The following is a 27,536-nucleotide window of genomic DNA, read 5'->3' as shown; positions in this document are numbered from 1 at the left end:
CTGTAGCTTAGCTTCAGCATTTCTCTAGGCAGGAAAACAAGTTCCAGGATCCCTATGCTCTCTTGGTTGTCCTTAGAAACCAAGGTTGAAACCAGCTTTTCGAGACATATTTTTGTAAACAGGGCCTGGTCTCCACTGAAGGTGGGGAGAATTTAGAAGGTACTAGAACAGGGGGGATTACTTCACCAGGTCAGTTGCTAATTGCAGGGCTCTTGTCAGATACTCAAATTTACAAAATCTGTAAAAATTGTACACGCGTCACACAGGGCATGCATGTTCAATGTTTTCCACCAAACCAGCTGTGCACCTGAGGATCCTTATATAAAAGTACCCCTTTTTATCACCCTGTGTCTGGATCATATTTTTAGGACCAGAGAAAAAGGCATCAATGGTACAACCACATTCCTGACACAGCCCTGGGACTAAGGGCCTGATGCAGCTGCTACTGCTGGGCACTGCACAGAGAAGTAACCAGACACACTTTGCTCCTTTCTATCAATAGATATTGCAAGGTAAAAGTCAATAATATGTGAGTGGCCAAGAGTTCAAGGATGCATTTCACAGTCCAGCAACACACTCCTGTGCATACTGTTATTCTTTAAATGCACAAGGTTAAAATTGACATCCTGCACTTCTTTACTACATACACCACCCCACCAACCACCAAGACCACCAAACAGCAAGGAAAAAAATACTGAGGCAAAAAATTCAAAAAACTAGAGGTTTACTAGAACAATTCAGGAAACTGAAAGCTTTGATTAACTTTGATAACAGATCATCTGTAAGTGATCACATAAAAACATAGGGGAACTTTTCACTACACTTTTCTTATTTCCAGATTTGACAATCTTTCCACTTCTTCCAGGACAGATTATTAAATTTTTAAAATTTCACACAGGTATTAACTAATATCAACTGGAATTATAAACTAATAGTTGAAGATGATTGTTCAGTGCACAGAGTAAGTGGAAATGCTGGTATCTCAGAGCTATTCTAAGCTAATTTACATAATTCCTGGGTGATCTTTGCCCTGTTTCCCAGAAGTTAATTAAAAAAATCTGCAAGTTTATCTTTCAAGAGACTTTCTTCTCAATGTTTTGAACAACTGTACTTTTTGTCACTCTGTATCCACAGGATGATGTTATTTACATTCATTTTTGGTTTCATTTTGTAGCACTGTTTTGCTGGATGTTAGCATCTGTACCATCCCAGTGCTTCTGATTTAGTGATCTTTTGTTAAGAAAAGATTACACACACTTGCTTATGTAATATACTATTATGACACATTTGGGTACAAAGGCATGCAAAATTCACCGTGAACATGAAAAGGTCAGCCTGTGCTCCTCCACTGTGGCAAGAGGAATGCAGAAACTTTCCCTCTTCCCATGCACAATAAGAACTGATAGGCACTTGTAGCACCTACCTAAATGAAAGTCATAGGCCAGGCCTGAAAACTGCAGGATTATGGAGAATTTACTTCAGTTTTCCAACTTAAAACCAGATACCCAGATTTGAAAATATTAATATGACTTTTGATAAGAGACTTTAAATATCAGAGCTCGAGTCAGATTCAGTCTTGCTACATTATTGTCTTTTTTAAATGCAAATTTAAGCAGTGGGTTGGTTTCTTTTATTTTATAGATATAATTGCTTTTCACAAAAATGGAAAAATGAGCGTTTTATATGAAGAAACCATCTTTTACGAGAAATGGAATTTAATAGCTATGACCACTATATAGGTTATGCTTACATGAAAGGAAAGATGAGGCTTGATGTACAAGCCCCATGCAAATAAGGCAATCATACATCTGAAAACATTAGGAATGATCAGGCTTGTTTTTAAGAAAGCAGACTTTTGGAGCAGTGATTTTGGAGCTCTCAGCCATCCAGGGAATATTTGCCACTATCAGAATAGAGCTACCCATCTTTTTAGAAGGTGTCACATCAAACTGTACAGTAGATAGCTCCTAATATCTCCAGTTTAAATCTACAGCAGTTGTATTTGTCAGGAGTAACCACTGAGCTGTGAATAGACTTATTTTTATAAGCATAACAGATTTAACTTTTGTCATCTCTAATTAATCCCAGATATAAAAGCTCCTTAAGTACATCTCATTTACCGTGACTTACCTTGCGTCTGCAAACTAAGTGAAAAACACTAGAAAAATAGATATTGTGCTTAAAATGGTTTGAAGTTGAGAAAGTGTATGACAATGAACTAATCTGAGAAGCCAAATGTATGCAGGTTTAAAACAATTCTTTTTCCATAACGAAAAATAGAGGAGAACTTTCTGTCCAAGTTGCTAATGGAGACAATTTAAAATATTCCTTTCTTACAGTAACAGCAGTGGAAACTACTTAGCTCTTTTCATTTCCCACGGGATGAATATTGACTGAGTAATTACAGCTATAATCTCTTCAGTCTCTTTACAAAAAGTTTTCTGCAGAATTATGTCATTAAGACAGAGCTTACTGTATGTAACATGCCTATAATTTAATTGTGCTTAATGGCTCTGACCTACTTAATTTTACCCATTTTCCTTTGTATTTGGAATTTCATTAATGTTTTGTCATAGAAGTTTATGAAATACATGACAAACTGAACATAAAATTTTAATTTATCTATATATAAAGGTACTGACTTAATGGTATAACCACAGGAAACATCCAGATGCCTATGAAGAATCAAAAACCTTTTAGAGAAAAAAACCCTATTTTTAAATTTAAATTCTATGTCTTAAGCACTGTGAAAATGTGTATTTTTAAAATCTGTGTCTGAAGCATATTTGCTTCTCACTGCTTGCCCTCCCTCCAAACAAATGAGCCAATTTTATACATATTTACAATATTTAATAAAGATGTCCAAACCAGTGAAAGTTTTCACGTAAATGTTTCACCACTTAAAATTAAGAAGAAGCATTTAATTTGCTCTCAGCTAAGACAGTAGAATTAAATGGAAACATAACAGCCTTCTGCAGAAAGAATGCATTAAACCATTTCTCTCTGTGGGGAAAGGCAGTATCTCAATATGATTAACAAACCCAAACTTAATTCAAGCAGTTACTAGCTCTACTAATTTAAATGCTTAAATGTTTGCTGCCTGACTGATAAATAATCAGCTTATTTTGGATTCTGCATTAGTGTGTTTTACCAAATCCTTGAAAGTTATTTGATAGGGTTTTCTATAATTTCTTTGGCTACATACATTAAGGAAGTTAAATACATGTGAAATCTACCAGCTATAAGTACCTTAAAAATAGTACACATTTACAGATTATACAGGAATCAGAGTGCAAATATCAAGAGAGAATTGTTGTCAAGGACTAAGTTACTTACAACATCCATTTTTACATCCCAAACAGAAGGCTGTGGATAAAAAAAAAAAAAAATTGCAATTCTTAGATTTAGAAATCTCTTCGAAGAGCTTCTTGATCACCTAAAAATGCCTCAAACTGAACCACTGCTTCATGTATTAATGTTATCACTTTTAATTATAACCTGCAGTATCTGCCTCCTCTTTTTTTTTCTTTTGAAGAATATAGAAGTTCAGAAACTGCTCATATAAAGAACAGATATACTGGTTGTATTCCCATATGGAATTATAATGACTTTAGATTCTATTATGTCTTCTGAAGATATTTTTGTAACCAAAATATGAAAGCAGAAATCCATGTCAGTCCTCCAAAAGAGCTTTGGGTTATAGTGATCTTGTGAAAATGTTTAATTTTCTTCTTGCAGCATTTCTTCTATTTCTTTATCCCAGTTTTCATCACGCTTTTCTGATTCTGTCACCACTTCATACTCTTGAAGCTCTTGTTGTAATTCCTTTTCCCAATCAGCAGTTTCTTCTAAAAGAGACAAAAGATGTGTAAGAATTTAACACATAATATTGTATGTTGCTTATTTATATAAAACTAGATATATTTGCACTGAATCTCTCTTATATCCCCTAAACTATATGGACTATTCTCCTTAGAAACAAAAGGAACTTCAGAAATTTCACCTTCCTATTGATCACAAATAGGAATTAATTAATATACAATATAATTCCTATATGCACACTATATTAAAGATATAACAGCAAATACACATCTAAGTCATTATGAGTGTCCCTTTGCAGGATCATTTTCTACAATCTTTCACTCTGCTTTCAACTGAATCTCCCTTTACAATTTTAAATTCTCATGAAAAAATAAAGTTTGTTAAAGTGTGGATATACTGTTATGGAAAAAAGAAATCAAGTCAAATACTGTGGCTAGATTAAAACAAAAAAGGTACTCTCCTTGCTAACATTTCAAACACTCTTCTCACTAGCTAGGCAAGCTCATTTAATCAGGGTTAAAGGTAATCATATCTCATACTTCAGGGCAAAAAGTTAGTCAGAAGGCATTCCTGTGTTGCTAATCTCTGTTTTAATTAGCTCTGCCTATCATAGGCAGGAGTGTGGGGGAGGAGATGGGCGTTCGTGTGTTACACGCTGGCTGGTACTTCAGCCTGGTACGCAATTCCAGAGTCCAAATCAGCTCAGGCCAGCTGAGATTGCTCTGAACAAGTAACACATTAATGACCTATTAAACCACTCTAATCAAAGAACTAGATGCAAGAAAATCCAAAGCACATTCTAAGACAATTCTGCAAATTTTGTGATAAGCATCTGCATATAAAAGTGTTGTCAAAGTAAATTATCTATGGCCAGAGTCACATCATCACAGACTATTTTTATGCTCTTTACACTTATACTAGGTTCTTTTGAATTATTTTAATTAATAAGCTCCACTTAATTTCTTATCATCATTATCAAACTATTTGTTAAATTTTAAGTGTTCCAAATGCCTATAAACCTTTGTAGGCAGAGGCCTCTTCAAGTTCATAGTCTGATGCAAAAGTTGCCTTTTTAGCTGGTGCCAAAAGAAGTAAACAGAGCCTGACTTTCAAATACTGTACTTTACCTACAAGGATGTCAATTAAAGAAAACAATTCATATGCAGAAGAACTTATGAAAGAGAAAGGAAGAGATAAAAAGAAAAAATACCCCACACTCACTTTCATCAGAGTGACCTAAAACTGTTAGGTTCTTTGGATTTAAACCCCTCACAGTTAACATTCTGTGTAAGATGTGGTTTGACCACGACAAAAATTATCATTAATTTCTGCAATATCTCATTGAAGGTTGTTTCATACACTTCTGAAAAAATGTTCACAAGATCTACTTTTCTAAATTGAATTACAACCTTTTTTTTTTCCTTTTAAATCAACCTGTCTTAGAATTGCTCTATGTAAGAAACAGAGGTAATAGTAGTTTTACCTTCTACTACTGAAGTCTCTTTCTTTTTGTCTAGCACTAGTTGTTCCATTTCTTTTCTTAGATCTTCTTGATTCAGATTACAGGTATCAAAAGCATCACTCACAAATTCTGATACACCTGGACTTGTGGAAATCTCTTCCTCATCCTGCAACAAGACATTTCAGTACAAACTTATCTAGACAGGGTAAAAAAAGTCACCAATATGTACTTTCACTCATGTGACTGCTTTTAACTAGAGTTGGCAAAACCCAAGTGCATTACTCTCAACTACTTTGCTTTACTGGCTACTTTTCCTTACAAGTATTTTGGTACAAACAAAAATGTTAGATAGCTGTACTGAAAATGATTTGGTTTACATTCTAGGCTGTCTTTTTGTGTTCTCTTAACAACTTTAATTCTGAGTTTGTAATATTCAGAAACAATAATAAACTCCTGAGTGGTTTAGAACAGGACTTCAACATTAAAAATTTGACCACAATTCAGTAATATCCAAGTAAGATTAAGAGAGGACTGTTCTTTGGAAATTTTTGCCTGCTGCATATTATTGGCAAGTGAATGCACAGCTCTGCTTCTGCCAAGAGTGTTCTCTGGCACCAATTTTACAATCCAGAAATAAACAAAGGTCATTTGGTGTCTAAGGTAAAGGCTTTTGCAGTACCAAGCAAAAGTGAAATAGAACAGTGTTGCTATTGCAATGCATCATTTACATTCCTTATACTTCAGCCTGACCACTGCTTGAAGAGTTGGACAGAACATGGCACACAAATATATTTTTATGAAGGTACTGCTTGTGTCTCAATGCAATGCTAACCTTCTACTCCAAACGTTTTGGAAATTTCACTCTTGACAGTAAAATCAGATAATAATGTGCAGGATACTAAGGAAAACATTCTTCAGATAAACTACTGTTTCTGCTACTAAAAATGAGTTTCAAGATTATATGCTGAAAATTAATATCACAGCAAAGCAGCAGCAGGTTAGGGCTGTCAGATACTATATTATTATGGTTTCATAGCAGAACTTACTCAATAAGATGCATAATTACTTATTAAGGAACAGCTTCACATACAAAATCCCAGATAAAATATAACAGCATTTTTACCTCTTGTGATTTTATTTGAGGCTTTATTGTAACAGGCGGTGTTTTTGGCCGTACTGTTTCTATCAAGGGAAAAAAAAAGGTAGATAACATTTAAATAATTAAAAATTTAATTTAATTTGTATAGCTGTTAAGTATACAAGGAAATACTGTATTTTAAGGAGTCCTTGTGGTTAAAGGCTGAATTTAGCCACAGGTGAGCCATTGTCAAAAACAAAGCGAAACAATTTTCTATTCTTAATAAAGACAAATTTAGCAAGCCATTTCCTCATTATGGCTCTAAACTTAATAGACAGGATCCCTCTGACCCTCAAAATGACATCCCAAGATCTTTAAAGTTACAAGCGCATAAACTTATAAACTTACAAGTTTAAAACTTAAACTCATGAAATCCAGTCAGCGTCTATCAGAGAAGGTTTCAAACTCCCCTGACTGGGTTCTACTGTTGACATGGGTGCCAGTCAGCTCTTGAGCAGACCAGACTGCACACGTACTATGCACAGCCCTAAGGGCACATGGGAACAGTGCTCTGCAGCCTTACCTTTCACACAGGCAAAGGAAGTCACTGAGAAACAAACCCTAGAAGCTGGTCTCAATTTCCTAAGAAAACTTGGTGTGTATTCTCTATTTAGAGCATGGTGCTAGGAAGACAATGACTGTTTACAAGCAAGGTTAGATCTTTTCCCTGGCAGGTAAAGGAACATCCCAGCTTTTTCCCTTGTGCAACTCTCAGGGGAGAGGAGTTACAATGAAGAGCCAGGTGGCTGCAAGAACAGTTAACATTCAGGGGAGGCTGTGGTAGTGGTCAAGTGCTTGCTTAGCAGTTCTCTTTGCTTAAACATGCAAAGCAGCTCTGAGCTTGCAGCTCTGCTTTCTACAGGGTGCCCAGCTGGATCCTTCCTGCTAACTCAGCAATTTCTCATTCTTTGCGTTTAATTTTTAAAATTAAGGTCAGTTTTAATTAAAATCATTCCCTAATTGGTAGCTGTCACTGCTTTTATAGCTCATCTACTCAATGCCCACTGCTCTGTCCCATCTTCTCTCTTTCTTCCACTTTCCTGTCTCCAGAGGGTCTCTCACTGCGTCCAACACTGCTGCAGCCAAAGAGGCTCCAGCATTCCCTGCTTGGGGAAGCTGTAGGACATGGCAGTAACTGTTTGCTGCTCAAGAGAGGTGCCTCAGACCCCACCTGCTGCTCTTGTGCAGGTGGGACACAGCTGCTCTGCCCTGGGCCATGCCCCCATCAGGTGTGACTGACATACCATTAGCATCATTCTGGACTACTGGCCTGCCATCATCTCCTCCATTGCAGTGTGCTCTCATCCCAAGGTGACTTACTCCCTAACTACAGGGCTGCTAATAACTAGAGAAGGGCTAGAATTTGGCATTTTGTTATAGATCTTATACAGCCTTTACACTAGAATATGGAATTTCTTCCATTTGTCTCTTCTCCTTTCCCATCAACCACGCTTATTTAACTTTCTGAAAATAGCAGCTAAGGAGGAGACACAGAAATGGAAGGCTAACAATTCTATTTTATAGACACTCAGCTTTAAGAAGAAACCCTGAACATTATGAAGAACTACCAACAGGCAATTACTTCCAGTTTTAGCCTCCAATTAGGGAATCCAACTTTCAAAAAGGTTAAACCAAAAATATCATGTATGATTCACAGCTTGCCAAATCTATGCAATTTCTGAGTCAAACAAAACATGCATTTACTACAGTCTGGTACATGTATCTTTGCCATTAAAGAACATGCAGTCAAATGCAGGAAATCTATCTGCATATCCCATACTGGTGGTTTGAACTGTAGAAGAACTGCAAGAGACCAAAAGACAATGGAGTTTTTTAGTTTTTTTAAATGAAGATATGTTTTGCTTTAGTCACAATGGAAATTTTACTAGAATCCAGCAACTTTCACTTTGACTGAATGGTACTTTCCAAGGGTTTGGGTGACTCAAACATAACATTTTTGTTGTTCAATAGGATCAGATGCAGTCTCTCCTGTAAAGCTGAGACACTTCAGTTAAAACAGTCATAGTTCTGGGACAGTAAACAACTGACCTGAGTAAAAGCAGTGGGAATTAATGCCTCTTGGTCTACACTATATTCTGCAGTTGCCTGTTCTTTCAGCATTGCTTGGATGACAACCCTGACAGAACAGGTTACTACAGAATCTACTCAGAGAAAACTACTTTTTCAATTCTACATTGGGACCTTGCCTAGGCTGACACAGGCACACTCCAAACAAAACCTATGAGAAGCATGAGACAAACTGACAACAAAGGCAGATAGGCAACATGGAAGCCCAGCTTTGTAATTCCATCCGTAGCCTCCCCTTCACCCCAAAGTTCTGCTCCTTGGATGGGCAGCTAAGGCCTGAGTGAGTAACCTCAGTTCAGACTGTGCAGAAGATTACTTAAGCTGTGCAAAAGACCTGTGAAAAAGTCTGTAAAAAGAATAAGAAAGGTAACTCAAGCGGAAAAATACCTATATGGAAAGATATTATATTCAAAGAGGAGGAAAAAGAAGTTAACTTGGCAGCAATCACCTGACTGAAAATCAGGCCAGCAGTGTCAACAGAACATAAGTATTACCGGACTTCATGGATGACAATCTATTGATATTGAGGATATGAGAACCATCCCAAGGTGCAGAACAGGCTTTCTCCTTCTGCTCAATGCCTACCCATCCTGCCAAGATCCTTCAGGTGTCTTACTGGGGTGGTGAGTGTACCTAGGTTAGGCTAAGATTTAATGAGCTACCGGTTATCTTTTGTGTTTCTGCCAATAACTAAGTGCTTTATACTTTTTAAGCCACAGATATTCCTGCTTGCAGAATCTGTTAGCATGCAAAGAGGTCCAGTGGTTTGTAAGAGGGTCAGTAAGAATCACCTGTAGAAACTGATCAATGTAACTGAAGACAGCTTTATTGAAGCAGCTTTTTCATCTCAAGGTTGAATCCCAGGTAGCCTCCTGGCCCCCTTTTTTTCTGTTTCCACAATACATTATGGGCCTTTGCACACCCTGCACTCCACCACCACAGCAGTTCTACCCCTGTATCACTCACTAACTTCTGCTTGGCATGAGGGATGAGCAAAACACAAGAGCAATCCATATGCCAGCTAGCTGGGTTGGCTAGTACCTGTTGTCTGATCAAGTGAACCAAAGGTATCTCCTACTTCTTTCTGACAAGTCAAAAATCACACCTAAGACCTAATGGTCATGAGCTGTCATAAGCCAAGTACAACATTTCTCCTCTTGAGACCTCCACTCTTCTGACAAAGTTGGCTGAAACTGGAAAACAGCTTAAAAGCACCAGGAGCCTCCTCTTCCCCTGCCTACACAATGACACCAAGTACAGTGAGAGAAGCCTTGATTTAATAGGCAATCCAGGACAAAAATGTGATAGCACCTGATGTATACAGTGAACACTTGTTGATGCCTAAAGAGTTTTAGTTTTTTTAAAATGTATTTGTAGCTTTGCACATTTTTAATAAACAGCTGTACAGTTTCTAGCACTTTCTCACACTTTGGAACACTAATTACCCTTTCTCACGTATTATGCTACATTCTTGAAATTGCTTGGTCTTATTTTCAAGAAGAGTTTCTCACAAGGACATCCTGTTTTGCACTAGCACCTGGGCTGAAATAATAAGATAACTTGTAGATATAACAAGATATAGGGCTAAGAATCCTTGGAGGGGCTCCAATGGGGCAGATCCAAGGGTGGGTTACAGGACAACTGTTCTCCTATTGGATGTACTTGCTAGACATGCTAATTAATTAAACTTATAAAAATGGTGAAAATTTGATGCTGCACATGCATATAGGTATTATATGTGCAACTGAAAGCTTTCATTAAAAGACTGCTCTTTATGTAATCAACATTAATATTTGGAAAATTTTTCTTCTGATTTTAGACAACAGCATTACACTGAGTGAATGAACTGTGCTAAAACAAATGCTTCCCATACCTTTCAGCTCACTGTCCTCTTCTCTGCCTTTGCCCTCCTCCTTTCCTGCTGCCTGCTGTTGAGCTGCAAGCGCTGTGAGTTGTGCAGACTGTTTAATTAAGGACACCCTGTAGAAATAATTTCTCCAGAACACCTCTTCCTTTACACTAGAGAGAACAAACAGATTTTGATTATTACATTTGGAATATGGTTCCTTTTACCAACTAGCACTGAAATAAAATTAAATATGTAGCGAGGAGGAACAGACATAGCTGATATTTAAGAAAAATCTTTAAAAAGAAATTTGTGACATTAACACATTCTAAAAAGTCTATAATTTAGAAGTTCCTGATCTCTCACAAGACATTTGCAATTGACTTGAACCTACAATAGTAATGTTATAACTCTAGAAAAAGCTTAACAATATGCAGTAATACATGGTATGGAAAAATATTATGCTGTTCCATCTCTTCTCCTGACAAATTATGCAAACAAACCCAACAAGCCAAACAACCCCCTTCTCTTCCCCTCTAAGCCAAACACTCTTATTATTGTCAAACTATAATTGTCTACATCTTCCCTAGACACCAGGTGGAACTGGAACATCTGTGGGGGCAGAAGCCAATCCTAGATTGCAGCAGTACTATTTCACTATCTGCACATCTTTCAGCACATCCACAGAACCTATAGTAACCAGAAACTGCCATCTTGGAAATAACTAGCTCTGGTAAGTGGCAGACTATCCCCACCTCAGGTAACATTTCCCTCTGAAATTCCTCCAGCAAGAAAGACAAGACCCAATTTTAACCCACAGGCAACAGATGGCAGAAATGGCAAGATCTGTGGGGAGGAACTCGTGTAGGCTGAGAAAAAATGAAGTTACCTTCACACCGATTCAGACAAACAGTGACTGAGACTAAGAACACGCAAAAAAAAAATAAATTAAGCAATGTTGCAGAAAAGGCAAGGATAGCATGACCAGAGGCTGAAGACAATATGGGAGCATCAGAGAATATGGGCAGGTCTTCAGAACTGACAGAGAAGAAGGTAAACAGAATGAGGAGCTGGGAAGGTTTATAAAAGGAGGAGATTTAAGACAGAAAACGTCACAAGGAAAGATTTCTTTCCGTTTTCACCCGTAGACAAGGAGACTAATGTAGGAACTCCCACTTAAATAGAAAGATGAGTTGAGAAATAAGCATTAGGAACAGAGTCTGGGACTGGACAAGGAATAACAGCTCCAGAATAAAGCTCTGCAACACAGAGCTTTTCCCATTTCCTATCCAAATCCAGTTTTTCTTGCTTGCATTGCTGCTTTTTTGTGACACATTCTATTGCCATTTCTCTAGAGGCGGTCTCTGACTATGTGATCACCTGTCTGGGATGTCAGTTACACCAACAGATCTGAACATTTTGATTGCTGCCTTTACCTTTCTTTGGAGAAAAAAAAATCATAAAATTTAGCACACTGGACATAGTAATACTGAGGACCTCTCCCATACTTAAGTCAACAGGTCCTTACTAGTTCTGTCTCACAGATACACTTTTTTCTTACCTCAAATTGCTAAATTACAATGCATGTGCAATACTGCACGTGTTAGACACATGTATGTACACATTGGAAGAACATAAAGAACTGAAGGAAGTGAAAGGAACAAAGAGTAATTTATGAGTATTTACAGACACATTAAAAGCATGATGGTAGAGTTACCAGAAGAAATTACTTACTGTTTGGGAACAAGGTCAAACCTCATCCTATTGAGAAGCTCATCTTCTTGTAACATGACCAGTGCAACAGGGTACATTTGATCAAAGTCAAAATGAAACTGCACACCTGCTGGGGGATCCCGCAGAAAATTCCGTTTATCCTTTGAAGAACATATTATAGCCATTAAATGATATCAGAAAAAGGACACCATATTTCCCACACAAGAACAGCAAAGCAATCTGTAAAGCCTTTATAAAAATAAAACCTATATTGAGAATCTGCTTGGGTCAAGTTGAAAATGATAGAGCTATTTACTCTTGCACATGATTCATGTGGTGACAGACATATTAAAAGTATCTTGAAAACACATAATTTAATAAACTTACTTAAAAAACCCAGTAGTTTAAATTTCTCCACGAGAAAATTTCAAATCTTACAGGAAATTAAATACTTACTGCTGATAAAGCCAGTATTTGTTGTTGAATTGTCTCTTCTTCATTGCTGTCTACCCAGGGAGGCACTGCTGCTTCTAGTATTGAAAACAGGAAGATAGTTGCATGTATATTACTTGAAAAAACCCACTCCAAATAACAGACCTTATATGAGGTAACAGTGTCACAAAAGTAAGCAGTGTTACACTCATTGTGTCACAGTTACACTCATTGGCCAAGTCATTGCGTCTTTTGTGTCTTTTTCCTAAACTAAGTCCCTGGCCTAAGAGAGAAACCCTAGGAATATATCTTTACTTATCAGAGGTAAAACAAAACAAAACAAAACAAAAAAAACCCACCAAAAAACAAAAAACGCAACTAAATAGTTGCTGATCTCTGTAAGTGTAAAAATAAATCTGGGGGGATTTCTTTGCAGCATGCACCAGTCAGAATTTGGTGCTTCTTAGTTTAGCTACTGAAGTAGTGCTGTATAACTGGTTAGGGTGCCTGCAAAAAGTATTTCCAGATCCACTTAAAATGTGTAAACTTTGTCTAAATTAAGTTTGCAAAGTAACTTACACCCAGAAGACACCAATTATTTAACAGTGGAGAAAAATGTTATAAATTTGTTATGAATTACAACCTGTTATACACTGAGTAAGCCTACTCCAGTTCAGCTGGTCTATATTGTTATTGCAGATACTTTTGAAATAGTTCTTTGGGCTGTCCAGAGAGGAAAATAAACTATTGTAGATGTATAGATATTTATCAGTCTCTTCACTGTCAATGCAAATTCAGCCTACAGAGACAATTTGATGCATGTGTAGCAGATAAATAATTCCTGTGCCCTTAAACTAACAACACTTATTTGCCTGTGCAGCTGATATCAGCAAGATCTTTTACCCACACGGATCCACATTAGATGCTGATGCTTCTTTCAGTCAGGCCATCTGCCACTCCTCCTTTGGCCAATCTAGCTACCTATTTTCATGAAGCTTTTAGAAATATATTAAGAGAATCCCAAGTTTACTAACAGACAAATAGACAGAAATACAGACAACACAATCCCATAAGCAATCTTGCAAGAAGAAACCGGGCTAACATACTAACTAAAAACATCATGAAAAATTTTATCACAATCCATTAAAACCAGCTCATTTTAAAGATTAACAGAGACACTACATACTCAAACTGTCAGAAATTATTGCATTCAGGAAATATATTTAAAAAAAATAAAAGTCAATGATGAAACACAATGTGAGAAAACAACTTTGCTAGCATGGTGATCTTTGAGATTATTTCACAAAGCAGAATTTGGTTAAAAAGCAAATCTAAACCAACTACATAATGTAACACTAACCTCACTTAAAAATACAATCTTCCTTTCCACCACAAGCATTAAGTTCTGTCATAATGTATTTCATTAAATAGTGTTTTGATAGATTAGTTTTAGATACAGCTCAATTATGCAGCTTTCAGCAAGGTTTCACTTATGTGATGTTAGACTTAATCAAAAATGCATACATTACCTGATTTTTTGGTTTGCTGCTCTTGGACAAATTTCTTCTGTTCCTTCTGAAAATCTCCAATAATTGTCTAAAATAAAAATTAGGGAACCACAATTTAAAAAAAAAATTAAAAATCAATCTTCTTGTTTTACGTTCAGTCATAAAGAAGTGCTTTCAAATACAGTGCATATTCTTATATCCATGGTGGCTCTTCCTGTTAGTTAAGGTGTTTCATGTCAACCATACACTTCCTTTTACTGAAACATTTGATTTTGCATTTAAAACTATTGTGTATGCTTTCAAAATTGTATTTATAGTTTTATTAATTTCAGGGAACAAGGAAAAAAGAAGGAAAATCTTAGCTGATAGTTTGAACATTGGTGTACTATATGCATCCACTTACTGTCTCACTGTATAAAAAGCCAACACAGACTGTTTAGACTTATTTAAACATGTTTTTAAAGCACTAACACATAGAGATACTCTTAGCCTTACAGAAATTTCAAGAGCTGCCTAAGAAATATATCCATAGCAAGAAACTGGGCTTTCAAAATTGCCAAGTTGCATTTCAGAACACCTGCTTAGTTGAAACAAAATAACTTCTCCACTTACGTTGCTGACAATTTTTCATTTTAAAAAATCATATTTAGAAATATTCTATATTGAATTTAGAATTTAAAAAACGGAGAATGGCCTCAGAATTCGGTATGCCATAATCTAGAGCTAAGAATGCAAATGTTCTATGGTTGAAAGCAGAAGCAAAAAAGATGAAGCTAGAAATGAATACTTAAGCCACTCACAAAAATACAGCTTTTATGTGGTGAGGTCTATGGATTAACAAGTTGCAAAAATGCACAGAAGTCTTCAAGCTAAATCCTGATAAATTCCTTACTTCTTTTTTTCTTCAGTGGCCCAGTATTTCTGTTTAAGATTACTAACAGTGAGATCCATAGTAATGTCAGTTATACAAACAGATTATTGTGGTTCCTTCTGCTTTAAAATTATGTTAATTTTTTTCTACTTATGGAATAAAATAATTTATATAGTATAAGAAGAAAGCTTTACGATGATACAGGTATAATCCTGTTTCTCCTGTATGTAATACTGATTAATCGAAACAGGGAATTCATATTCCTCTAAAACATTTAGAAAAAAGAAAATGGTATTTTTGGCATAAAATATACTGTAGGTACTTGGCTACAGTTTCTCAGGAGCATTATTATTAGTGTATTAATTTAACAAATAATCATGTTAATTGATTTTTCCCCTTTGATGTAGGTCAAAATTACATTAGACTCTGATATTCCCATAGAAGGAAATAGATCTCTGCTATTATTACACAGACAAGTGTCTATGAAATCTGAAGACAAAATGCAAAATGTGATCACAATAGAAATTGATTAGGTGGAAGACAACCTGAAAACTCTTTATATCAAGAAATAGGATTCTGTTGTATTAAAAAAATAAACAGGCAATGCTGTAGTTCCCCAGAAGGGCTGTCTGAGAGACAGGAGCAGGAAAAGGGGTTTGCTGTGTCAGACACTCCTGGATTCACAGTCCTACTACTGCTGGGATGGTTTTGACCAGTTCCCTTTCCCTTCCCAGATACTCTCAACAGCAAACACAGAACACTTCATGACACTTATTGATGCCTTTTTCTTTTTTTCTTTTCCTTCTGCCAGGTTTGTGGCTTGAAGCACTGGAGGAACACTTGCTGGCACAAGTTAAGCAACTGGAGCTGACAGGGACAAAGAGGGCAAGAAGAGGGCAGGGTAAGGGTGGGGAAAAGAACAGGACAGTAACAAAGTGTTTCATTAGCTCACTGCTTCTTATGGAGCTGTACCTGTATACCCCTAGGTCCTAAGACAGAATATATACAATGCCAAGCTAATTTTGAGTTCTGCCTCTAAGATGCAGCTAACTCATTCCTTTTTCCAACAAAATAAGCTGTGGGGCAAAAAGAAACCAGTCCAGGCATCTTGGGACAGACATTCCCCAAATGCCTGTCTCAAATTCTTCCAGCCCTTCCACCTATCAGCATTTTTCATATTTTCTTCTGGTCTTTCTGCAGTCTATCAACAGCTTCTGTTCCTGAGGAAACTGAACAAACACGGGTGCAGCACTGAGAAAAGCAGGGTGACCATTTTTTGGAAACTCTACCAGGTATAAGCATTTCAGTCACATCATTCATCATGACAAGAGATGCATAGTATCTCTTGAAAGACATAATATCTAAAGACAGTTTAAAGAAATTTTATCAAATGCCAGATATGCCACAAGTTGTAACAATGGTAAGCAAACAGATATTTCAGATCAAGTGTCTAGAAATAAATTACCTTATCGATGATACTGTCAATTTTTCCTTCTTCTACAGACTTCTTTATTGTCTGTGCTGTTTCAGCAACAGACTCAGATATCTTTTTTGTAGCAGCAGAGGCAAAATTGAAGAGGTAACCTTTCACAAACAAAAAAACAAAGACCTGAGAACAGATTTCTTTATATCCAGTGCTCTTGCTACATTTATTTTATCTTCTCTTTAAACGTTTGGATACTTACTTAAAAGTTTCTTTCAAAATAACTTAACCCAGCTTCTGGCCTACAAAAAACTCCTAAAATTCTATTTATCCTTTTCTGGTTTATATTCTCTAATGATTATGATAATCACAGCTTTCTGTAAATCAATATTTACAAATTATATACAAACCTTGCTTACTAAATCAAACATTGCTAATGGTCCTTGAAATACTCCTTTCCAATGAGTTTTCTGAAGCAACGTGTCTTTCCTGATTTCATATAAGTATTTTGGAGGCATTAAGCCATAAAGTAACTTAGCCACAGTGTTAAAACATAATTCTATTTTTTAAAGAAAATCAACATCCTCAATAAATTCTTATAAACCGAGGCAGCAAATCCCTGAAAAATTTCAGGCAGGTAACAGCTTTAAAAGTCTTAGCATAGAAACTTGCTCTTGATGTTTGCTCTTATCTATTTTGCATTGTCTTCCTCTAGGAAGAGAAAACCACTGTGCCCTGATCACCCTGAGCCATATTTTCTGAAAATATTCAGTGTTGGAACGGCAATGAAGACTATTCTCAAAGACTCACATTCTTTGTATTAGCAGTGCTGAAGTGAAGAGAGGTGTCAGGGAAAGAACTACATACACATAGCATGGCTGTCTGCATTGTATTATTCCATTTTAATTAGGGAGAACAAACTTGAAAGAAGCAAGATGTATATCATAAACCTTCAGAAGCCAGGTTACAGACAAGTGATTTTAAGACATTGGTACTATTTCTCAGCTAGCATGATGTCACAAGCACTTAATTATACCCAAATGGCTGCATTCCAACTGCAGTACCTCAGTTCCAGTACATACATTGTGTCAGTGCCACAGGAAATAAAATACTTTCAGAGGGATCTAGATAGGAACATCTAGGCAAACATCAATGGCATGAAATTTAACAAGAATAAATGCTGGATTCTGCATGTGGGATCAATATAATTTGGGAGAGGAGTGTCTGGTGAACAGCCCTGCAGAAAGAGATCTGGGGATGCTGCTTGGTAGTCAGCTCAATAGGAGTCACATATTTCAGTTATTCCAGAAAATCACCTTTGACTTTTACAGAGGGGGTTGTCAAAAAAAATCAACCAATGAACCAAAAAAAATCCCCAAAACAAACAAACTCCACCAAAACCCAGGTCTTCTGTTTCAAACAAAAGACCACGCTCCTTCTCAAGAACTCTCAAAAAATTCAGTTTCCCTATGGGTTAGAAATGTAAAAAATAATCTTATAATAAAAAAAAAAAAAAAAACTAAAATAAGTTCTTTTAACACACAGTTTTTAGCCACGGGTAGAATGAGTTACTTTGGAACACTGATGTCACCTCTTGGAAAGCTGACTATTCGCTGTTGGAATGTAATTCTCTTGCAATGATATCAGCAAATCAATACCAAAATATGCAGAGGTCTAGCCAAGCCTTAAGACAAATTTTTATATGTAACTTTTGCTTACAAGTCATAGAATGGTGGTAACCAAACATCCTTCAAGTACTTACTAGCATCTTCTATACCTGTTATCAGGCTTTATAACCCATCACATGATTCAGGTATAAAAAAAGGTAAAGTTCTACATTTTAGACATAGACACATACATTATTCCCCTTATAAGAGTAGAGGAAGCAGCAACCTACTGGACTGCTTACTCCCTAGCAGCTTTTATTGGCTGTTTCATGTGTCCCTGGAACCTCTCCTCCATGCAATTGTTTTAGGTGCAAAACGTGCAGAGGCATTTGCTGTCTGGTGACATTCTGGCACTATTGCACAAAGTGGTTTTGGCCAGTCCTGGAACCATGCTGAAGAGCAAAATAGTTTTTACTTCCATTAAGGGCAAACTTAAACTAAGGTACTTATAAAACTGCAGAAGGGGTGGTACTTAGCCTTAGAAAAATAGTATTTGTGGTGGAAAATAACACTTTCAAATTACTAAGAAACACATCTTTCATCTTATAAATGTATGCCTGTATTAAGAATACGTATCTAGCAATACTTCTATTATTAGTTTACATTGGCAAAACGCTTATAATTTCTGTAATGGCATGATAATGAGCAAAAATAATGTCTATAAGGCTTCAGTTTTACCAGTAAAATTCTTTATCTGCCAGACATTCTTTTTACACAGCTACCCAGGTTGTTTGCCATGCAGAGGTTTCTAGGATTATGTGCTAAAACAGCAGGAAAGACTTTCCACCACAATCTATTCTGGTGTCACAGACAATGGACCCATTGACCACTAAACCAAATTTTCATTTACAGAGCAAGTTATGGGATGGATCTTTATATAGACAATAGTAAATTCTTATTCTTCCCCTGAAACTTTATCCTTCCTGAACAATCAGAGCAATTTGCAGATTAGAACAATCAGAGTCAGTAGCAGACTAGTATCAATTCACCACAAGAAGACAGGTTTTTGACCAAACTACACAGACTAAACTGCTGCAGTTCTGGTTGCCCAAGAGAATGGACAATAAGAACCAGCTCAGATTAACCTCTCAGATGATACTGATCCAGAATTTCAGAGCATCAATTTTAAAAATCCCAAAACCCATTCCTTAAAAAAAACCTTAGTAATGAGTATAGGTCTATACCGTGGATTAATTTTATCCAAGAATCCACTACAGTAAAGCAAGAATTTTACTTATAGCAAGTTACAGCTTTCCCCATCCCCGGCAGCGTTCAAGGCCAGGCAGGATGGAGCTTTAAGCCTGGTCTAGCAAAAGGCGCCCCTACCTATGGCAGGGGAGTTGGAATGCGATTATTTTCAAGGTCCTTTCTAACCCAAACCATTCTGTGATTTTAAGACTGCAGACATGCTCAACAAAATCATCAAACCCCATTATTTTCCTATGAAAACACCACAAATGCCCACAGTGCAATCCACGTAGTACATTATTCTATGCAGACAGATCTATTCTCGCTACATACAGACCTCCTCCCACAGTGCCAACAGAACAGATACTTAAGAAACGCTCTGAAAGAGGCGATACTCGAAAGGCCCTTTGCAGCCTTGTTTCCTTAGCTCATATTTGAAAGCCGGCAGCCCCCACACACTCACTGCCGAATCCCTTGGCCTGGCTGAGCAGCGCCTCCGAGTCCCCCTGCAGCTCGCCCTGCTCCTGCTCCTGCCCGGCCGGCCCTGCCTCCTCCTCCTCACGCTCCTGCTCCGCGGGGCCGCTCCTCTTGCCGGCGGGCAGCAGCTGCTCCTCGCCGTTCCGCTCCAGCCCCAGCCAGCTGCCCAGGCCGCGCAACATGGCTCAGGGGCGGCGGCCGCGCTCGGCCGGGCCGGCGCTGCTGCGGAACCCGGGCGGCCGCTGCGCGCGGCTTCCGCGTGCGCCACTTCCGCCGGGAGGCAGGGCCGCCGAGGGAGGGGCGGCGCGGGGCTCTCGGCGCCTGAGGCACCGGGGAAGTCCCCAGCGGGGCGGTCCCGGCCGGGCTGTCCCCAGCGAGGCTGTCGCTGGTCCCCGGCCCCCCGCGTGAGTCCGTCCCCGTTGCCGGGGCTGCGCTGGGAGGCGCGGTGCCTCCAGGGGCTGTGCCCCCGCCCCGCCGGGCTCGGCTCTCCCGCGGCGCGCTCTCCTGCTCTGCGCTGCCGGGCTCCGCTCGGAGCAGCCGCCTTTAACACCTACGTAAGTCTGAGGCCTCTCCCTGCTCGGCCCGAGCGCTCCCGCGGTGCGGCGCGTCTGGGGTGCAGCGCCCACAAATCCCGGCTGGAGGCGGCGGCTCCCGTGGATAAGGCTGGACGGAGCAATTCGTGTGCCACTCCCCAGCAAAACGATTTCTTCCAGTATTCGCTTTCAGCGCTCCCTCCCCTAACTCTATTTCCTTCATCTTTTACAAGAGATTTCCCAGACCACCTGCAGTTCTCTGTACCTATTTCAAGCATTTCGTGAAGCTGCCAGGATATCGCTGTTTTTGCTAAAATCACAGCAAACTTTTCATTTTGCTTTCTGTAAGCAAGATTTAAGAGTTCTAAAGTGGCACGTACTCAAGATTTATACCGTTATTGAAATTTTCCCCCGTTTTCCTGAAAAGGGCTTTGAAAATGGCTGAGATGTTTATGATGTTAATGTTGACAGTGAAGTTGGCTGAGTTTTGAAGGAATAGCCTGAAACAGAGGTAGTAGGGTCCAAGTCTTAAAATCTTTGCTATTAAAAAAATTGCATATTAAAATTAAATGGCAAGGGAAAGTTAATCCCTGGTGTTCCTTTTTCTCCTGAGTTAAATGCATTTAATGGTTATGGTTGTCTTTTCAATCATATTGACAAGCAAATAATTTACTAATTCCTCTTACCAGAAATGTAAGAGCATTGATAGCATGCCTTATTACATTCCTGAACTCAGTCTCCTGAAGATCCAGGCCTTATTTATGTTACTTTAGTATCATAAAAAGAAGAATTAATACGTTCATTGGCTATCTACTGCTTCATACCAGCAGCTGAGGTACCACACTGCTTTGATTTATTCTGAGGGCTGTTATATCAAATGCTGTTGCATGTTGTTTTGGGTGAATTGGATATTTAATTAGGGAAAGATTTTCTTGGTCCTAGAGTTCTTGCTTTGTGGTGAGCCATGCTGTCACTGTTCAGAAATTGTTCAGTGCTTAGCCTCAGCCGCCTGAACAGAATGTGAATTTGTTTACAGATGAGATACATGTCATCCTGTCCCAGATGGGTGGAAAAATGCAGCTTGTAGCTGATCAACACTGGTGCCTTTGTTTGCTAAAATGCATAAATAGTAAAAAGTTTTGTAGTACTTTTGTGGATTTGCCACCCAGCACCCCTTTCTATCTAGAAATTAATACCTTGGCTCTGGGTGTTGATCAGCCTCATCAGAACCTAGGATAGGGACAAGACAGGTTTTTATCTTACAGATTGGTGTATAGCCTCGGAGAGGTGAGTCCTGCTCCCAGATTCCAGAATGGTCATTTTTATTGTATGTTGATGAAGGTTATTTCAATTTAGATCTTTGCAGATTGAGTCTGTGACCTTCCCAGACATGAATGTACATTCATTAGGTATGCATCTTTGTGGTTTTAGATTTCCAGCTCAAGGTCTGTGCATGTGTGCTGATTTTCCAATGAAGTACATCCTGGTAACTGGTGGTGTCATCTCAGGCATTGGCAAAGGGATCATAGCAAGCAGCATTGGCACCATTCTGAAATCATGTGGTCTTCGTGTCACTGCAATCAAAATTGATCCTTACATAAACATAGATGCTGGAACCTTTTCACCATATGAACATGGTATGAAGATAAGTGCTGTTCTCTTTCACATAAACATTTGTATTTCCAACAATGTGTTCTGGTTTTATTTTTTAAAAACAAATAGTATGGTGTTTACAAGTTGTTTTATCATTGTTTTGAAAGTTTATTGCTTACTCTGTGTTCTCAAGGACACTGTGTGCTCTAAGTTAAGAAACAGAAGCCTGTGTTTTTGAAGATACTGTTATGAGCAGATGCTTCCTTTCTCTAAAATACCACTTCACTGGGAAAATCCTAGCTGTAAGACTTGTTCAGTTAATGCTGTCTTCAGTTCAACTTGACTAAAAACCCCTTTTAAATAGTGCTATGAAACTTACTTGAAACTTAAGTCCTTAAGAGTTACTTAAGAATGCTGTTCTCTGGGTATCAGGGCCTTCTAGTGTAAGTGCCTTCATGAGAGTTAGCTTAAAAGTTCTCATTTTAGTAAGAAAAAAAATCTATTCAAAAACATTAGTGAAGCTTAGAGAACCTAATTTCATTGGAGTGTTGTACTTTAGTGGGATATACATTTCTGTAGTCCACTTTTTTCTGCATTAGTGATGTAACTTGTTTTGCCATTGATTTGTTGGGTCATGGCAAAATATTTATAGTTTTTCTGAAGAGCTTTCCAGCCTTTTTTACCTCAAGATCTAGTAACTTGAATTCTGTCAGAAGTTGACTAGGTTCAGAATTTAGAGACTCTTTAGAGGGCTGAGAAAAGTGTGAAGCTGAAGGGTATTTTAAGTGGATTTTTCAGGGTCAGAAATAACCCTTGCTGTGGACATGGATGAAACAATTGACTCAGAAATGGTGATTATGTTTGAAGAAGCATTTTTCTTCATCATAACTTTACTCCTGATCGAAGCCTCAATCTTTAAAATAGATCCAATCAACAAGATTTTATAGTGAAACACTTTTAACATGTATAATAATTCATGCTTACAAAAGCATAGTTTTTCTCTCCTACCAGTAAATGAATATTTTATTTGTTGCTGATTTATGATTCCTAGAGGTTGTTTTCTTCCAGTGAAGGATTACTCTGCTGTTGAAATGCTGGTTAAATATTTATGTGGCTTAAATATTTTGGCAACGTAATTTACATTTTATTTGCAAAACTATATGTATCTGAAGGATGGACATTAGATGTAAAACTGACTTGGATATTAAGTCATACAGACTGACAATGCAGCTTGGGTTGCATTATGGACTTTATTGATATGTTGTCATACATAATTGAATTTTTTTTCATTATATTTTAAGATGTCTGTGGAATTCCTGCTGTGTGCTTCATAATTTCTGATTATTTTATTGTTTTTCTGTCTGTTTTTGCTTTCTTTTTTCAGGTGAAGTTTTTGTATTAAATGATGGTGGAGAGGTTGACTTAGATTTGGGAAATTATGAAAGATTTTTGGACATCAGCCTCTATAAAGATAACAATATCACTACAGGAAAGATATATCAGCATGTCATTAATAAAGAAAGACATGGTGATTATCTGGGAAAAACCGTTCAAGGTAATATTTTTAATTTTGCATTTTTTTTTAATTTTAATTTTTAATTTTTGTATATTTTTAATTTTAGTCCATTTGGTCTTCACAAAAGAAGGGATCAGCTAGAACAGGTTGCTTCTTGCTCTTCCACTTTCCTCCTTTCTCCCTTCCAAAAGATATGGAATATTCCTGTAATGTTTGGCTTCTGGACTCAAGGAAAGGAGAAATGGAGAAAGGACCTAGTAGTTTCTTCTTGACTTTCTGTTCGCTGTTCCCCTTTTGCATGCAAAAATTAGTATATGAACCTAAAGTAAGCTGTGCTTGCCTTCTTTGGTTTTGTTTTGTAGTTGTTCCACACATTACTGATGCAGTTCAGGAATGGGTAATGAATCAGGCAAAAGTTCCTGTGGATGATGACAAAAAAGAGCCACAAATCTGTGTAATTGAGGCAAGTATAGAACCTTTAAGGTTGTATATCTACAGTGACCACAATGAGCTTCTTTGCTTTCTCTTTGCTCCTTACTGTAAAGAGGTCAGATTGAAGTTTTATGGAGAGCAGAAATTCAAAAACGCGTTCTATGTTCTTTGGTTTGGTCTGAAAGAGAGGCATGGTCTTATCTCTACAACTTCCATTTACTTGACTGAATCCACTCTAGAGTACAGCTGAAATTGAGCTTCTTAAGAGTTCATCAACTTAGAGAATTCAAGCAGTTACTGTAATGTAAACTGTCTATTCCAAGATCCAGATGTTTGACTGAAGCTTTATACTGCTAATAGTATTGAGAAAACCAGTGTAATACCTGAAATCTCCTGTGGTCTGTAGGACAGCCTTTAACATTGTAGCTTCCATAGAACTTCAAATGTTCATCTTGTTGCTTGTGGTCATGCTTCAAGGAATATATTTAAACAATGTGTAAGTTTGTGTCCCACTTTCTGATGTTATCTTTTGTGGCAACTTTGTTAATTACTTAACCTGCTGATGTTCTGCACAATGGAAACAAGGATTTTGACCCACCCTTAGTAGGGCACTGAGACAGCTGGATGAAAGCCAGTAATTGCTAGTAGTACTATTACAGCAGAAAATAATGAAAAAAAGGTTATGGTTGTGAATTTGACAGAACATGTCACAGATTTAATGCCAGTAGTGACCACTGCAATCAATAGTACCATAAACTTTGTGACCCAGCAGCAGAATTACTGTGTTTCTTATGCAGAAGAATCTGCCTTGATTGAGATACGCTTACCAGTATACCTATAGATCTTTTTCAGATGTTCACAGTGGGAGTCAAATATTTAATTTAAAACAAATATGAAAAAGTAAATATAGAAGTTGCACAAAAACATTAATGAATGATGGTCATATCAGTCCTTTAACTACAGTTTTTTCAGGTTTTTTTCTGTTTTGGTTTGGAGGTTTGTTTTTTTTTTTTGTTTTGTTTTGTTTTTGTTACATTTATACCTCTAGCCTGACAAAATTATTTTTCTTTATTACTCTAAAAATAATTGTAACATTTTTCCGTTGTAAAATCCTGAAGGAGTTAGTCTAAATATGTGTGGTGTGCAAATATAGTTGTCAGTTTTTCTGGTACTGGATGAACAGAAATATGTAATTCTGTCGAAAACCACTTGGTGGCACAAAAAGATCATTCTGGAATACAACTATTTCATCAGACTTGTGTGCAAAGCTGCTTTATTCAGTGCTTAGTCTGCTATAGCTCCCTGTGTCCTTGAAAGGCATCTGATTTCTGTCTCTATAAATAAATTTCAGCATGGATTTAGTCTTGCATTTTGGTTTGGTAATAAACAATTATTGGTGTTGGAAAGCCATGATAATATTGAGAAATGTCTGTCTCTAGTTAATCGCAAGTATTTTTTAATCTGACAGGAAATAAAGTTTTCCTATACGAAAACCTTTGCATCAGCCTAACTATTGATTACTGGTTCACCACTTTGAAGGAAGTGTGAAGCATGTGTTATTCAGCAGCACCACACATCTTCTCCTGGGAAGCTTATGTATTTGGTGGAAAGTGAACATAACAAAACTGGAAAATTGTTTAATGTTTTCCACAAAAACAAACTGTGCAGAGTAGATGAAAGCACTTTGTAGAGTATTTTTGCAAATTTCAATTGTCAGGTTTTTTTTCAGATAAAAGTTTCAGAAAACATCTTGAAATACATGAGACATTTTTTTCTTTTGTTTTTGCTTTCTGCCACTCTGACATATCCATTTCCTTTTCAGCTGGGTGGAACCATTGGAGATATTGAAGGAATGCCATTTGTTGAAGCATTTAGACAGTTTCAGTTCAAAGCAAAAAGAGAGAACTTCTGTAATATCCATGTTAGCCTAGTACCACAGGTAAGTTATTAGAATTAATAATATAAATTTTACTCTATATTGGCTTTATATTTGTTCCCTTGTCTCATTAACCCTTTAATGCTGGAGTCAAGTCAAGACCACTGTAACTCCTTGTACAGGACTGAAAGTATTTTTTCATTTGAACTCTAAATTTTGCTTCACAACTCACTGGGGATATTTTGGTTAGCAAAGGTTTGTAATGATGATAGATTTCACCTTCTACAGACAAAAAGATAATTACCAACTACAGCTGTGGATTAGAGAATTGAACAGCAATTGGTAGGATCAATTCTGTGTATTTGAGGACAGAATTATTTATTACATGTGAATATTTCAAAAACAGTCACTGGAGGCTTTGTGCTGTGCTGGACATTCTCCATTTTTTAGCCAAATCCAACTTTTGGAATATTCTTCTTCTTCTTCTGTCCAAACCAATTATATGGAAATTTTTCTCTGAAAACAAAAACAACAAAATAAACTTGACCTGAATTGGAACCCTGCGGTTTCATCACAGTATTTCATATACAAGTGATAACAGTGGTGTAATTTCTGTTTTTGGCATATTATGACTCTCTTTGGATATGTTTATTTCCTGCAAATATTATTACTTGCAATGCATTTTGTCTTTTAATCTGTAAGTGCTTTGTTAGCAGATGTTAGTTGCTATTTGAGCTTTCAAAATGTGCCTTTTCAGCCTAATGCTACTGGTGAACAGAAGACAAAACCAACACAGAACAGCGTTCGAGCACTGAGGGGTTTAGGCTTGTCTCCAGATTTGGTGAGTCAATAAATACAGATTTTTATTTATAGGTCATCTAGAAATATCCTTGCATAACTTGTGTTCAAAGAATAAGCCATAGTCTCTCAGGAGAAATGAGAATTTTAGAAGAAATGCAAAATACGTGCTGCATGGCTCCATTAAAGCCACAGGAAATCAAATTAGTGAAAATCACTCTAAGCTAACTTAATTCAACTAACTTCTTGCAATATCTTGGGACTGTAGCTAGGTTCTTCTAAAGGCATCTTTTTTATAAAAATAATTCTTCACTGCTAAAAATAATTGAAATCTCGAATTCACTTTGTAGAAAGACCTAGAATGTTTCTGTCTTGTAACATTCAGATTTTTTTTGCATTATTAAGAAGAAGCAATGTGTGTATCCTCAAAAAAGAAAAACTATTTATAAGATAGTCACACAACTAAATTTTTTGTTGTGCTTTTTCTGGTTTTTTTGAGCTCTTTAATTTTGCATTTATGAATGAATGTGTTTTTAACTACAAAACCAATGGATTTGGAAATAGGGTATGTGTAAGATGTGTTTGGTGTGAAGTGGCTGTGACATGATAATTGTAACCAGCTTGTGGAAGGAAAGACTTTTATTAATGTAATGCTGTACTGTCTTCCAAGTTTCAGGGTGTAATTTCCAAAATCCCTCTTGAAGTGCTAATTGCATAGGGAAGGTTGCCTGTTCTTTTTGAAGGCTTTTAAGGTAGTTGCCAGGGCCCTGACTTCCCCCTCCCCACCAAAAAATAATTTTCTTTAAAAAGCCTGTTAAGTGGGTGTGTGTAATAAAAGGAGAACAGACAAACACAGTGACTGTCTTGCATCTTGCGTTCTTGCCTGGGGCAGTTCTGGACTGCCAGGAGCACAGTATCATTTTTGGTTTTTGACTGCTGCTGTTGACACTTGAAGCAGGGACAGCTCTCACTTCAGGTGCAGCCTCTTGGTGCCCTCATAAAGTTCCTTGAGTGCTGCTTCAGGACAATATTTAAATGGTTGCTGTCTTGGCCAGGCAGCACATGGAGCAGCTCCTCCAGCCGAGCCTGTTCCATCCAGTTCTGAATCCCTGCTGCCTCCCTGCCTGCTCCCGGGCATCCCCGGGGGGGCTGC

At 37.5% G+C, this 27,536-nt stretch overlaps 2 protein-coding genes across 2 annotated transcripts in view; one reads left to right on the top strand and one right to left on the bottom strand.

The window, feature by feature from the left end:
• Positions 1-707: 707 nt before the first annotated feature.
• On the bottom strand, positions 708-19,865 carry SYAP1 (synapse associated protein 1). The gene is made up of 9 exons (XM_066545392.1): positions 19,622-19,865; positions 16,346-16,464; positions 14,031-14,097; positions 12,526-12,599; positions 12,091-12,230; positions 10,384-10,529; positions 6,408-6,466; positions 5,306-5,450; positions 708-3,848 (listed from the first exon to the last, which is right to left on the bottom strand). The coding sequence occupies exons 1-9, from the start codon at positions 19,815-19,817 to the stop codon at positions 3,721-3,723; spliced, it is 1,074 nt and encodes a 357-aa protein (XP_066401489.1). The 5' UTR covers positions 19,818-19,865; the 3' UTR covers positions 708-3,720.
• Positions 19,866-19,934: 69 nt separating this feature from the next.
• CTPS2 (CTP synthase 2) overlaps positions 19,935-27,536 on the top strand; it is a 59,086-nt gene continuing 51,484 nt past the window's right edge. The window contains exons 1-6 of the mRNA XM_066571640.1: positions 19,935-20,189; positions 21,600-21,805; positions 23,146-23,316; positions 23,640-23,740; positions 25,532-25,648; positions 26,343-26,426. Coding sequence (XP_066427737.1) covers positions 21,622-21,805; positions 23,146-23,316; positions 23,640-23,740; positions 25,532-25,648; positions 26,343-26,426 — 657 coding nt within the window. The 5' untranslated portion in view covers positions 19,935-20,189; positions 21,600-21,621. The remainder of the gene's footprint in view (positions 20,190-21,599; positions 21,806-23,145; positions 23,317-23,639; positions 23,741-25,531; positions 25,649-26,342; positions 26,427-27,536) is intronic.

This window comes from Molothrus aeneus, chromosome 2 (assembly GCF_037042795.1).
Source record: "Molothrus aeneus isolate 106 chromosome 2, BPBGC_Maene_1.0, whole genome shotgun sequence".
In the NCBI taxonomy this organism is placed as follows: Eukaryota; Metazoa; Chordata; class Aves; order Passeriformes; family Icteridae; genus Molothrus; species Molothrus aeneus.
The sequence above is the reverse complement of the archived record's forward strand: the minus strand, read 5'-3'. Positions and strand labels throughout refer to the sequence as shown.